At 35.9% G+C, this 16,101-nt stretch overlaps 2 protein-coding genes across 3 annotated transcripts in view; one reads left to right on the forward strand and one right to left on the reverse strand.

The window, feature by feature from the left end:
• LOC110443292 overlaps window positions 1-12,878 on the reverse strand; it is a 40,328-nt gene extending 27,450 nt beyond the window's left edge. Inside the window, exon 1 of the mRNA XM_021487432.1 lies at window positions 12,093-12,878. Within this exon, the coding sequence (XP_021343107.1) occupies window positions 12,093-12,188 (96 nt within the window). The 5' untranslated portion in view covers window positions 12,189-12,878. The remainder of the gene's footprint in view (window positions 1-12,092) is intronic.
• LOC110443289 overlaps window positions 10,223-16,101 on the forward strand; it is a 35,530-nt gene continuing 29,651 nt past the window's right edge. The window contains exon 1 of one of the 2 annotated variants that reach the window (XM_021487426.1): window positions 10,223-10,369. The gene's annotated coding sequence lies outside the window, so the exon portion shown is untranslated. Of the gene's footprint in view, window positions 10,370-12,064; window positions 12,117-16,101 lie in introns of those variants that run through there. The other variant, XM_021487427.1, reaches the window with a different exon arrangement.

Here is a 16,101-nt window from a genome sequence, read left to right on the forward strand (position 1 = left end):
GACATGCCCATGTGACCAGCTTGTGGATGATTACCATACAGGAAGACATTATATAATTTTCCTATTTGTAATTCTTCCTTGCTTAGCAAGATTAGCAAATTCTAACCTAAGTTAGAAAAAATGCTAAATACACTCAAATTATATGTTTTGTAGGAGAAAGAGAAAATTCGCGGTGTTTCATAAGGATATCGGAATTAATCATTGGTTAGTTTAAATGTTTTTTCTGTTGAAAGTAGACTAATGTTAACGAAATATGTCACTGGTTGTTAAGTAACTATGCTATTTTACTTATGAGTACGCGTTTTCTTTGATTTGAGTATTTCAGGTGGGACTAGATGGAATCGCGGATAACATATTGACAACCATTGGTATTGAATTAACACACTGGTACAAACAAAAGGTCAGGGAAACCGATTTCGATCCTCAGACAAAGCAACAAAGCGACTTGATTTAAAATACATTATCAATGGTAAGAACTAGAGATATCATTGACCCCCAGACTCCAACAAAAACTGCTGGATCCGTTCAAAACGTGTGCATCAATATACCATTCTCATGATTAAGCATGATAAATACGGTAGTTATTACATGTGATGAAAAACAGTTATATCATTAACTTTCTTCCCTCTTCAAAAATCCACTGGAGTCGTGGAAAAAGTACGCTTCAGAATACATATTCAGATACATCAGTAAAATGTACAGTGTATATCTATGTTTACACGTACCTGTATGCGTTAGTAAGAACATAGTATATCAAGACACTAGGACAGAATTGAACTATATGACGAAACGTAACAACAGGAAATAATAAACAAAAACACAAAAGGACAGTCATCTTCTGTAAGTCAGCTAAATATTCAATTGTTCCTTGTAACAATAGCGTGTGATATGTTACTTAAATCACGTTACAAGGACGTACTGTTTCGGGATAAACCAAGTAGATAATTACAGCAGAGCTGACGACACAGAGAACGAATCGGTGTAACATTTAATACACTACCATTAGCACGGAGGTTTTGGTTTCGATTTTATCTATAATGTTTTGGGTTAGGTTTCACTTATAATGGTTGGAGTTAGATTTCACTTATAATGGTTGGGATTAGATTTCACTTATAATGGTTGGGATTATATTTTCCCTCTAATGGTTAGGGTTAGATTTTACCTATAATTGTTTGGGTTTGATTTTACTAATAATGGTTGGGGTTAGATTTTACTTATAATGGTTGGTGTTAGATTTTACTTATCATTAACATTGACAAAGCTCTCACCAACAACCAAGGACGAGTTTCGCAACATTATCATGACCTTGCAATCGAAGTTTTGAGCTTGATCCACTGCCTATAGACCTATTAAAGCAATGTCCTGAAGCACTGCTTCCTTTGATTACCGCAAGCATGAACAAATTATTGGTTGAGTCAAGGGTTCCATTATGTTTCAAGACGGCACATGTCAGACCATTGTTAAAACAGCTCTCCAGCTCAAGGTTGGTGCCAGAACTATTGAGACTGTTCCAGTTGTTAAAAACCTAGGGGTATACTTTGACAGTTCTCTGAACATGGAGAAACAAGTGAACGCTATTGCCAAATCATGTTACTACCAGATCAGGAACATCGGCTGTATTCGGCAGTTTCTAACTGATTTTGGTGCATTCACTTGTTACCTCTCGGTTGGATTATGGTAACGCCCTGCTCTGTGGTATATATCTGGCAAACTAACTAGTCGTCTGCAGAGAGTCCAGAACACTGCAGCACGGTTAGGTACTCGTACTCGAAAGAGAGAGCACATCACACATGCGCTTTATTCGTTGCATTGCTTTACTTGTACGATAAGGTCGCAGAACAAAATTTTGCTATACACATACAAGGCACTGAATGGAACAGCTCCTCTGTACCTACAGGATCTTGTTACCCTGTATCAGCCGTCAAGACCACTGCGGTCGGATTCAGAATCTTTGTTGTGTGTCCCAAAATCTTGTACTGTGACCTACGGAAACAGATGTTTTTGGAGGGTTTCGGCTACGTTGTGGAATAGCTTACCATCTGCTATTAGGAAGTCGAATACCTTGGCCAAGTTCAAGAGGGACATCAAAACTCACCTCTTCACGTCTACATTTTAGAATCTTCGCAAAGACGTCATGTAAATACCACCCTTTTATTTGTTCAATTATGTGCACATTGCTTGTTAAATGTATGAAAGTGATTGCAAGTCTTTGTTGTTTGTTTTCACAATTATAACCATTACTATTATCGATATGTTGTAAAGCGCCTTAGAGTAATTTTACAAATAATATAGGGCGCTATATAAATGTTGTATGTTATTATTATTATTATAATGTTTGGGTTTAGAATTTACTTATAATGGTTGGGTTAGGTTTACTTATAATGATTAGTGTTAGATTTTACTTATAATGGTTGGGGTTAGATTTCACTTATAATGGTTGGGATTAGATTTTACCTATAATGGTTAGGGTTAGATTTTACCGATAATGTTTGGGGCTAGAATTTACTTATTATGGTTGGGGTTAGATTTTACTTATAATTGTTGGGGTTAGATTTTACTTATAATAGTTGGGGTTAGATTTTACTTATAATGGTTGGGGTTAGATTTTACTTATTATGTTTGGGGTTAAGTTTTACTTATAATGGTTGGGGTTAGATTTTATCTTTAATGGTTGGGGTTAGATTTCACGTATAATGGTTGGAGTAAGATTTTATTTATAATGGTTAGGGCTGGATTTTTCTTATTATGGTTGGGGTAAGTTACATTATGTATCACATGTACTTTATATGAAATGATTAGGTTATTACTTAAAATGGTTAGAGTGAATTATTACTTAAACATGCAAGGGCTGGGTTAAGATATAATATGCACTTATATATGAATTGGTTAGAGTTGTTATTGATATTTTGACAATGGTTGGAGTTAGTTATACATTGTATGTATACAATTATTCTCGATATCAATTTTTTATACATACAGTACGTATTAAGGGTAGATCAGCTTATGTTATCATTGAACACGGAACAATTTTTAAATGTTTCCCTCTTGCTATTCCGCCAGTACATTGAATTTAATGATATAAAATACCCGCTGTTCTGTTGGCATAACGCCGAGGAAATATTTCAGCATTTGAATGGGTATAAGTCGTTGCTAATGATATATGTGTGCACTTTCCCGTGACATGTATTTGGAATTTCAGAAACGATCAAGTTTAAACAATATATTTGTTTCACAAGTCATTGTAGTGTATCCATTAGTATGTATTGGACATTTTATGAAATAAATAATACATGTAATTTCAATGTACATGCTAGTATACTAGTATATATTGTAACTCAAGAATACTTTCCTACGTGTGACAGTCGCTATGTTTATAAGATAAGTATTACTTAAAATTGATATCAGGAGGTAGATATTCCACTAGTGTAGACAACATAATATTGTCATTTTTCTAAGCGACCGCTTCTATATCGAGACACAGAATTGGAACGGAAACACTTACATGAATGTACATTACATATTCAGGAATGTTTTATACTCCGAAATGACACCCTGAATTCTTGTAGAACCTTTGACGAATATTTAGACAGATTAGAGTCAGTATTTGCCCGACTCGTCCAACATGGCTTGAAACTCAAACCGTCCAAATGCAAGTTCCTCAAATCTTCAGTAACATATCTCGGTCATGTTGTATCAGAAAAAGTTAAAGCTACAGATCCAGAGAAAAAAAACTCTGCGGTCAAAACATGGACAGACCCCAAACATTTTAAGTTGATGCGTCTGTTCTTTTCATTTCATTTCAACAGATTTCATTGACTTTATATATGTCAATTGGATTGGACATCAGGCTAGGCCTATTTAAGTCCTTTCCAAACTGATTTACTAACATTACATATATTCTGTCATAACAATCCAATTAAACAGTGCAGGGGAGATAACTCAAATTTATCTTGTGAAATGAACATTTTCAACTTTGCTTTAATCATTTTCTGTTTATGTTTTAGATATTAATAACTAAATAAATTATGTGTATTTATTGACAACCCATCCTACATAAAATCCAAGGGATACAGTCCCGAAAGTCCTTGTGTATAAACACAGTGACCATCCACCCACTGGATATATAGGATAAGTTACCAAGAAATAAAAAATTCAGAATATGATATGGATTCATATAGGAAAATGTAGTTGTTATTATATCTCTTAAAACTTATTTAACAAGGCACTATAGAATATTTATGTAACTATGAAATACCATCCAGTCCAGCCGAATACCAGAGATGTTGTGAAGATAGATATACACCAGTATCAATACTTATTAGCAGAGTGATCATGACACTATAAACAATAGCATCACTTTCAATGTAAAGTTTTGCAGTGAGTGAGATTACATATCAAGCCTATTAGTTTGACAAATGTAGTCAGATATACTTTTTAAAATGGATATGTCTGTTCTTGGGTTTTAGTTGACGTTATTGCCGGTTTGTAAAAGACTACGCCAAGATAGTTCAAACGCTTAACAAGCATCTACAGGGCCCTGACCTGTCCAAATGGCTACTTAGTCTAACAAGTCTAGTAAGTCTAAAAAAGCAAAGTCTAAACATAAGCAAAAAGCTGAATTGATCTGGGTTAAAGCCCAGCAAAACGCGTTTGACACTGTAAAGGAAAGACTGATCAGTCCTCCCGTGCTTGCGTATGCGGACTATTTTAAACCCTTCATACTACATGTTGATGCTAGTGGTACTGGTTTGGGTGGATAACTCTACCAGAATCATGAGAGTAAGGAACACGTTATCACATTTGCGAGTTTGGGGCTCAGACCAAGTGAGCGCAACTACCGTGCTCATAAGCTTAATTTATAGCGCTGAAATGGGCAGTTACTGACAAGTTTCACGATTACCTCTATAGTAATACGTTTGAGGTTGTCACATTCAATAACCCTCTCACATGTGCTAGCTAAAGCTAAGCTGGATGCCACCAGCCATAGGTTGGTTGTTTCTCTAGCAAATTATAACTTCATATTGACATACTGAGCTTAGAAAAACAAAACCGATGCAGATGGTCTCGTGCGCGTACCTTAAAGTTATTCTAATGTTGCAACTAGTGTAGCTCCACTGATAGATAGTGTTACAAATCATAATGAATGGGCATCTCATGTGGCCAGTGAGAATATACATTCAGACAATTGTTTGAGCACAATCGATCGGCAAAAACAACAAAGGGAGGATAAACATATTGTCATGGTTAAAGACCCCAAAAGAACCAGTTTTTTCATCCGAAGGGGGAAACCGAAAGTAGGAGTCCCCATATATTCAAGAATTTATGTGGACATGGGACAGGTTCAGTCTACATGACGGTGTAGTGTACAGAAACGCTTCTCTAGATGGTCATGAAGTGAAACTGGTGCTAGCTAAGCAGTATCATGCCTTAGTCATGCAAGGGGCCCATGACGATGTACATGTAGGTCATCAAGTCAGGGGAAACTCTTTGGTTAGGTCCCACTGGCTAGGTATAGAGACAGCTGTAGACAAAAGAGTTGAGAATTGTGGACGTTGCATGAGACGTAAAACTCCAAGAGGCCACAAGCCGAATTGGTACCAATCCATTCCACTTGACACATTGAGGTAGTCTATATCAACTTTCTCAGCTTGGAGCCCTCCAATAGTGGTTAAGAGCACTGTCGAAATCAGACGGCACACACAACTGGTAAGGCATTATACAGTTGTGTGACCGCACAACGCACCAAAAATACCGTGCGTACATCGTTCACACACCGTCCGCACATCGTCCACACATGGTGCGCACAACTGTGCGATTTAACAATCGTTCGCCCCGTTGTGCGCTTTTTTCTCCGCACAACTGTGCGATTTGGTACAATATTACGGAATGCAAAAAATACGTAAGGCTCGTATGCAATAATGTACACTGTATATATTACTGTAATTTCTCATCACAATAATTAAGATTATGTACAATTTTACAATGCGTGTTACACAGTGTTACAGTGACCGTTAGACTGTCAAGAATAGGTTTAGCTTCTAGGTAACAGAACAGGTAAATAACAATTTGATGAGTGACCGGAGTTTTACCTGGCCTGTCCCTGACACATAGAGCTGATATGTGATACCGTATGACCGTTATGAAAACACAACTGGACGTTTAGTATTAGTTATTTGCATTCGTTTTGGTCTATGGCTCCCCTTCTCCTGGTTTTCACATCTTGGCGAGTTACGTAAGTGCCCCGGGCGGGGGATAACTACGGTCTAGGTACAGGTACAAAGTGGCTATGTTTACCTGTATTGCTGATACTGTGTTGTAATTTGACATGGGTCGATTTAGGTTGTTTAAAAAACACCGAAAACACCATTTCTAAATTTAAGAAAATATAGATAGAAAGATAAGCTTATAGAAGTAGCTAGAATAGAGAAACATACATAAAAATCAAGTTTACATGTTTAAACACGAAACCGTATATATTGTTAAGGCATTCCTCAATTTACACCAACCACGATTGTTATCACACAACATTCGCCCATCGTCCGCACAAATGTGCGCAGGCAATGATCGTCCAATTTTTTTTATCAAAAAGTGGTTTCGAAGTCCTATGTATCGCCATTAGTCCAAGCCTATAATGATTGAAAGAGTGATGCCAACGGTTTCTCACCATATTTTTTAATATTTGGTTGACATCCTCTATCAATTGACGCTTACATAGGAACAGACCCTTGTGAACAAGGGGCGGTAGACCATACTTTGTACATCGGTAAGCTTTGAGAAAGAATAAAAAAAATGCCTACAAAGTTGCTGGTACAGAGGCCACTTACGTTTCTGTTCGCAGCAAGAATCTTTGTGACAGGTCAGTTCGTGAGACAAAATTGGAAATTAGAGACCATGCTCTGGAAAGGAAGGTCGGTCTGAAGGGGAAAAGCAAGTTCGATGATAAATGAAAACATGTACCCTATCTGGTTATTGACATACCCAAAAGAGATATCCATATAAAGTACAGAAGAAAACGAGGAAGGGACGTAAGCGATCTTTACACCGAAATATGTTGATATACTTCAATTCTATACTTAAAGATGTCCCCACTTAGGAGCCTCACTATAAAGTAAAGTCATCTAAGCCAATTCCTTCTGCTCACGGTGACCTTGAAGTCTGATAGTGATGATGAGCATGTAAAGCTGCTGCGAAGTTCAAGGAAACAACCTTTGAGTAATTCCCAAGATAATCTTACCACTATTGCTCTCGAGCCAATGTTTGCCATAGCTATTATAGCTACACCCACAGAGGCGACAGTGGTGGAACATGAATACGAACCTTAAAATGTGGGTAATGTCAGGGACCAAACGGGTCAAACCGTAGGTGACCCTCCCACCACAAAGGCCAGTAATTGTACGACAATCCACACGGACGCGGTGACCCTACCACCACAAAGGCCAGTAACTGTAAGACAGTCCACACGGACGCGGTGACCCTACCACCCCAAAGGCCAGTAATTGTACGACAGTCCACACGGACGCGGTGACCCTTCCACCACAAAGGCCAGTAATTGTACGACAGTCCACACGGACGCGGTGACCCTTCCACCACAAAGGCCAGTAATTGTACGACAGTCCACAAAGGCCAGTAATTGTACGACAGTCCACAAAGGCCAGTAATTGTACGACAGTCCACACGGACGCGGTGACCCTGACACCCCAAAGGCCAGTAATTGTACGACAGTCCACACGGACGCGGTGACCCTACCACCACAAAGGCCAGTAATTGTACGACAGTCCACACGGACGCGTAAACAACTAGATCGGTTTGGTCTGTGGATATTATCGCAGCAGGTTGGGCAAATGACATCTGGTGGAATATTTGTATAGCTTTAAGATGTTTACAGTGAATGTAATAGATTTTATCCAGATTTTACTCGCTAGTCAATTTTTACATAATGCTATTCCTAGAATAGGTAGGGGTTTCTCCAGCCATCTTAGCTGTATCACAGTTGGGAGTTTGCTATAGGTGTTTTTTTGGATGCTTTATCACCGATTCTGACCATAACTGATTCATTTTTGAGTGTAGAGTAGATGCACAACTCTTACTTCATTGTTACTAGTGCAATGTTGTAATTGCAATGCACTTGTATATATACTAAATACGTGTGTAATTCTTATGGTAACCAGTTCTATCAATTTAAAACACTCCCGTTCAGTTTACACTATGCTGCCAAGCAGGAAGGGGCTCATACATTCTTCCCAGGTCCCTGATAAGTCTTATTTTTATTTTATTCATAGCGTTAGTTAATGTAACTATATAGATATACTGTGATATAATACATGTAGTTTATTAACAACGTGTCCATCGTATGTATTCGTAAAGAGAAAGTAAACTATATATGTATATGGTTACTGTTGTAGTGATATATTCGTTTCTTTCTGTTAATAGGTTTCTACGTGTATTAAAAAGGTAAACAGACCCTTTACAGCCTTGTTCCTCCGAGCTTAAGGGCCAAAGGGGGGTTACAAATGGCACTCACGTAGAAGTATCGACAAATTTTAGCAAGAAGCTAGTCCCTTAATATTCTGGTTAGACGAGAAGGACTAGAAGCTGTCTTCCTGTCACCAGAATGGAAGGTGATGCGATGAGATTAGCTATTTTGTTGATTTATTGTATGAGTACACAAGCGTTTGGAATACAAAATGAAACATATAATATACATGTGGTTCATTTTTTCTAGATATTTTACCTAATTTATTGTGCAGAAATATATCAGTAGTGTCGTTGTATACCCATATGCATGTATGCTAGTAAACTTATTGAAATAAACCTCCATGGGCACCTGTGACACTTAAATTTCAACTGAACATTATTGAGGATTTATGCCATCATATTGAATAGCATTGTAGAGCAGGTGACAGATTTGATCAAACTTATTTTAAGCTTGCAAAACATCCATCTGAAATTATTAGAAAGAATGGTTCTATTGTATTGTATGTTTTGCTAGTTACATGTACTTGTGATATTACTAAAAAGAGTGGTCCTTTTATCAATTTAAGTCACAATACAGATTAGGAGTGCTTTGGTTTTAAAAAATGTAAGATTGACAAATGTTTTACCTATGTTTCAAAAGTTCTATCTGTAAAACTAATCATTATGGAAATTCCACCGTATTCCATTAAAGTTTGGAATTCCTTCAAAGGCCAAGAATTAAAAGGACTCCCCAAACGAGTAGCAGTCTCTGCTTATGGCCAATCAGAGACTGATCTTATGTCATTTTCGATAGACTGCTAGGAGAATCTAACGAAAGATTTGCTTGAAGGTCAGGAGGTCAAAGCACTTACCGACAATGGATCAGTGGTTTCAAGTAAATCGAAAACATGTTATGAAAATCTTCTGGATACACCCTAACGTCAAGACTTGAACACTCTAGGATTAAAGATACCAGTAGCTAATGATTCTACTTTGAACTACCTAGTATATAAATTGTGTAAAATTGATATCTCTTTTATGGCGGAAAATGTTTTTAATATACATTCGTATGCTGGTTGTACCCGACACCAACTATTACAGTACTTGCCCTGTCATCCTAGGCACGACTGTTATTCGCCTAATTATCGGATGTTATATTGTACCACAAGAATGAAGAGCTTCAGTAAATAGTGTTGGGACAACGCATGTAACAGTTGCTCCCTATGCCACAGTTGTTCTCAATTGAACAGGCTTGGGTTTAAACTACACTGACATAACTGATCTTGTCACGGAGAACCAGAAAAATTCGAGTTTACAGTTTGCCCTCGTGTGATTAAGGTTAAACAGATTGCATCAAGTGTAAAAATACCGGTGAAGCTGTGTTATATCTCAACCAAACTTGCGGTTATGACGCCACATTCAACTAGGTCAAGGGTAGCAGATAACCTAGCTTCTGATCACCCTAAAGCAGAACTCATTTATACCTGAAGAAGTTGGTGTGCAAACATAATCTAGATATAGACGTTATTGATCGCTGAAGCGGGATATCATTTAAAAGGTTTTCTTTCATAAATACGAAAACGGTGTTGCTATAACAATGTATTTAAAGATATGAAAGCAGATTTGTTGAATACTTTGTATGCAGACATACTGTCAATATGCAATAATGCACATGGAAACATTAAATCGATCAAATCAAAGTTCAAACCTAACTCGAAACTCATTAATACTTTATTTTTTCAGTAAATACCAAATCACCTCTATCGCTAAGTTACCCACTAACAGTGCTCTGTCCCGCCGAGACACGTTATACATTAGAACACCTCTTTTGAGAAAACTGAAACCGAAAGTACACTGCTCAAGTTACCAGAAATATACACGTTGCAGCTCTAAAGGATTTTCGCCGCCATGACAGGTTTGTGCCGTATTTATCTTCTATTGTTATTAACGATAAATATGCGACTTCTAATTTGTACTGAATGCATTATTTCTAATCAAATGACTTGAATAATATCAACATCAAGATGTCGTAGATTGTTGTTGTTTTAGAGGTATATTTAGTTTGTACATTGTGTCGTGTTCACCATGGCACTAATGAGATACAAAATAGTGAATATCCAGTGCATTGTTTGTGAGATTATCATGATGTAGATTAGAAACAAACATAATTAATGTATATCCGCTGTATTGGTTGTGCGGTTGCTATGGAGTTGAAAAAATGCATGATTAATGTATATCCCATGTATTGATTATGTTATTACTATTGAGCTGATAAAATGCAAAATTAATGAATGCCAATTTTATAGTTTGTGTGATTACAATGGAGCTGATAGGATAAATAGTTCATGTATATCTCGCCTATTGGTTGTGTGATTCTATAGAGCTTAAAACTTTGCCTTTTATGTATATCCCGTGTATAGTGTGTGTTGCTAATATGGAGCTGATAAGATTGGTTATGTAGTCGATATGGAGCTGATCAGATACATAATTAATGTGTACGTTTGTGTGGCTACAATATAGCTGATAAGATAAATAACTAATGTATATCTAGTGTATTAGTTGTGTGGTTACTATATGGAGCTGATAAGACACACAATAATGTATATCCAGTGTATTGGTTGTGTGATTACTATGGAGCTGACAAGATAAACAATAATGTATATCCAGTGTATTGGTTGTGTGATTACTATGGAGCTGACAAGATAAACAATAATGTATATCTAGTGTATTGGTTGTGTGGTTACTATGGAGCTGACAAGATAAACAATAATGTATATCTAGTGTATTGGTTGTGTGATTACTATGGAGCTGACAAGATAAACAATAATGTATATCTAGTGTATTGGTTGTGTGGTTACTATGGAGCTGACAAGATAAACAATAATGTATATCTAGTGTATTGGTTGTGTGGTTACTATGGAGCTGACAAGATAAACAATAATGTATATCTAGTGTATTGGTTGTGTGGTTACTATGGAGCTGACAAGATAAACAATAATGTATATCTAGTGTATTGGTTGTGTGGTTACTATGGAGCTGACAAGATAAACAATAATGTATATCTAGTGTATTGGTTGTGTGGTTACTATGGAGCTGACAAGATAAACAATAATGTATATCTAGTGTATTGGTTGTGTGGTTACTATGGAGCTGACAAGATAAACAATAATGTATATCTAGTGTATTGGTTGTATGATTACTGTATATGGAGCTGATAAGACACACAATAATGTATATCCAGTGTATTGGTTGTGTGGTTACTATGGAGCTGACAAGATAAACAATAATGTATATCTAGTGTATTGGTTGTATGATTACTGTATATGGAGCTGATAAGATACACAATAATATATATCCAGTGTATTCGTATTGTTGTTACCATGGAGCTGATAGGGTACAGAATAAAGTAGGTTTTCGTTTTTTTGTTTGGGGCTAAAAGATACACAATCAACGTAAACTAGTATTTTTGTTAGTTCTAATTCGAAATATATCATGCACTGAAACCTTTTTGTATTGATCGATTAAATATAAAAACCGAGAATGAAATAGTTTACCAAACAAAATTGTTCAGACCTGCCGAGACACGTTAAATATATGAAATCGTCTTCTAAGTGACTAAAACCGAAAGTACTCCTTACCTGGAACCTACACCGCCATTGCAGGTCTGTGCCGCATTTATCTTCTATTTTATAAACGATACATACCGGAATTCTCATCTGGGCTACATTGTACATGTATTATTTCTTATTGTAATGACTAGAGTAATATTAGAGTCACGATGTTCTAGATATATAGTTTTTCGTATACTCAGGTAGTACATTGTGTCGTATTCTCTGTGCTGGAGTATGTGTGAGGTTACCAAGAAGCAGATAATATACATAATTAATGTGTATGTTTGTGCGGTAACAATAGAGCTGATCAGATAAATAATTAATGTATATCTAGTGTATTGGTTGTGCGGTAACTATAGAGCTGATAAGACACACAATTATGTATATCCCGCATATTTGTTTTTTTTTTTTTTTGTTTGGGGTTAAAAGATACACAATCAACGTAAACTAGTATTTTTGTTAGTTCCAATTCGAAATATGTAACGCACTGAAACCTTTTTGTATTGATCGATTAAATATAAAAACCGAGAATGAAATAGTTTACCAATCAAAATTATTTTGACCTGCCGAGAAACGTTAAGTATATGCAATCTTCTTCTTAGTGGCTCAAACAGAAACTACACTTCTTTACCTGGAATATTCTAGAGGTCATACGCCGCCATTGCAGATTTGTGGCGTATTATCTTCTATTCTATAAACGATACATACAAGAATTCTCATTTGTGCTACATTGTACATTTTCCATTTCTTATTGAAATGACTAGAGTAATATCAGAGTCACGATGTTCAAGATAATCATATAGTTTTTCATATACTCAGGTAGTACATTTTGTCGTGTTATCTGTGCTAGAGTTTTAATGTTTGGTTACCATGGAGTAGATACTATACATAATTAGCTAATACAATACATAACTAATGTATATCTAGTGTATTGTTTGTGTGGTTACATGGTCCATGAAAGAAAATGTGTTGAAGTGGAAGCCACGAGAAAACATTTACCGCATATGTTCAATTATCTAACACTATGTGAAACGCAATAAGGTCTGTATCGATCGGTATATAATCAGCGGACTTTAAATGACTTCGGTTACTGAGTCGGTTTGAATATTTTGTGACGACGTTTTGTGACTAGTGAATGGTCTGGTGACATTGATTAGACTGCGAAGTCTGCATAACAGACAATTGTTATTGACGAAATGTTACCTGTGTCAATGTTAATCAATTACTCGGTAACACGAGACGTCCCATTAAATGAACCAGGATTGAAAAAATCTAGTCGAGGTGTCGGAACGGGTTTTATAAATATCTTTGTGAGTGTATAAAACACGACACCTTATTGCACACATCAAGTATACATGTACCACACCCTCAATTTTGTTTTATCGTCTTCTTGACAATTGGTGGTTTCAATAAATACCCTGCCGTTTAGTATGATAAGTTATTTTATCGTTCCCTGTCTTTCTTGTTTTGTCTATTTTTTCACATAAAGATTGGCATTTTATAAAGAATATACTACAAAGTTACATAACTGATAGAGAGAACATTGTTTACAATACTTGTAATTTGTTTTACTAAATAAATATACTATGTTTATTGTGGTATGAATGTTCATTTTGCAATATGTTATCCGAATGGTTTATGACCTTTATTTCAAATATCCAACTCTAAGTGATACACAATTTTCATTTTTTCATTTTTGAAACTTTGCTATTTATCTTGATAAAAAAAGGATTACTCAAATTGCATTTTGCAGTCTAGATTTACCTGTACGAGTTAAGTCGCCAATGCATTAACTTTTCTAATTCACTTTAGCTTAGATTATTTTTACATGCGGAAGGCTAATATCTCTTTGAACAATATATAGTAACATAATTTTGAAATTAGTAAATCGACAAAAAGACATTATGTTAAGGATGATACAAATCTAACAATACAGACAATTCTAAACCAGACAGGTCGTGTGCTGTCGGGGACATGCCTGGTAGACTAGGTATGTTTTGGCTGTTTGTGTATGACACACTAACACTACTGTCCTATAAGACGATCCACCGTTCCTACTTGAATACGTTAGGTTACCTGTGGGTTTATCTTCTAAACCTCAGACGTCCGTAACACTATGACACGACGGGGTATGATTGGTTGCATACACATCATTAACACATGTGACGCCTTCTTGTATTCGGGAATTAACTTGGATGACAAAAAGCATTTAAATAAATTCAGCACCGTTATGATCGCACTTTGTGAATTGCATTGTGACATATACAAATACTGTTGCTGTACGGGCTCTTTACTTCATATAGTTCTTCGAATCATGAATTACAAATAATTATGTTACAAATGTCCATGTAATTGCGTTTTTCGAATAAAATGTAATTATGTACCACATCTAACGGCCTCAAGTAATGGTATACCTCCAGTACCGCAATACCATAACGTGTATTACCGTTGTTGGTTGAATTTCACATTCATGACATTCATTTCACTTACAGTTTTGTCTATAAAGTTGGTCAAGGTTTTGTCATAAATGACCATAGGTCAATCAGATGATTACTTACAATCAACAATACTTTTCGTTATTCACATATTAAGGATCAAAGTAAGCCAAAGGTCAATATTCAGGTCACCAAGCGTCAGCGATCAATTTGGTTATTAACATCTAGTAAGATGATACCAGTTTTATTTGCAAATTTTATACCAAAGGACAATAAATACTATCTACATTTTATGTTTGGGTCACCAACGTACCATGTTAAAAATATCCATATCAAAAACTTCTAATTAATTTAATAAATTGTCAACATACATGTGCTCTAATTGGAGATTGTGAACACCCTGTGACCACGCTTATTAGTTACACCTAATGCCACAGAGATATTGAAGTTAGGTACACCACTGGAGTTGTATGTGTTCAATGCATAACTTTAAGCCTGCTCCTTTTAGGCATTTAACTGACCTTTTTAACGTAAATTACAAGGGTAAGCGCATGCGCCTTGTCGCTTTTTTTCCATGGACAAATGAGCTCACATTAACATTATCTACAGGAAGTTTGGTCCCCACGCAATGATGAGAAAAGAACATTTGTAACTGCAGCTTCTTATTTGGGATATTCGTACATGTAAATGCAGGTAAGGTTATCGGCTTCAACTAATTACGGAAAGTCATGAGAAAAGGAATTAAATGGTGAAAACTCGAATGCAGTCGTTTTTAATAAATTAAGATGTATTTAATTAATCAGTATTCCTAAATATTTAGAGGGGGGAGAGTTCCGCATCCGACCCGCTGTATATACACACTTTACATGTTAGAGTAACCTTCTAATTGTTTTATACACACTTAACATGTTAGAGTAACCCTCTAATTGTTTTATACGCACTTTACATGTTAGAGTAACCCTCTAATTGATTTATACACACTTTACATGTTAGAGTAACCCTCTAATTGTTTTATACACACTTTACATGTTAGAGTAACCCTCTAATTGTTTTAATTGTTTAATAAAGTGGTTATACGCACCTGCCCTTTCTGTAAGTCCTAGAAGGACGAGACAGCTTTATGTTATTATGTTTTTGGCTTAGTGTATCTATTACCAAGTTTTACTTGTGCAATCAGCCCACCAGTATGTACATGTATGTGTGTTGTGTTCATCTTGTACTAATGCTAATTTATACCGGATATTAACATATAGGTCATTTAAGGCCGCACGTTGAATCGCCTATTATTTATCAATCAGTTTGACAAATTGTTTTTATCTTAGCACCTAACAACAATGTTAAATTAAATTAAGTAAAAGTAACCGAACCTCATTCGTCTAATTGGTCACATGATATCGGAAATAGCTGCATTATAATGAAAAAAAAGCCTCAAATAATTTTAGTTAATCCCTGCAACTTTGTATTGTAAAAAAGGCAAATACGTTGCTTTCACATCTGGAATTTGATGATTAACAGCATAGTATAGAACTTCTTTATCTGTCATAAAAGGCCATGACAATTAATTGTCCATGCTTTAAGAAAAATATATGTACAGATTAGAA

This window comes from Mizuhopecten yessoensis, unplaced genomic scaffold (genome assembly GCF_002113885.1).
Source record: "Mizuhopecten yessoensis strain PY_sf001 unplaced genomic scaffold, ASM211388v2 scaffold716337, whole genome shotgun sequence".
NCBI classification, from domain to species: Eukaryota; Metazoa; Mollusca; class Bivalvia; order Pectinida; family Pectinidae; genus Mizuhopecten; species Mizuhopecten yessoensis.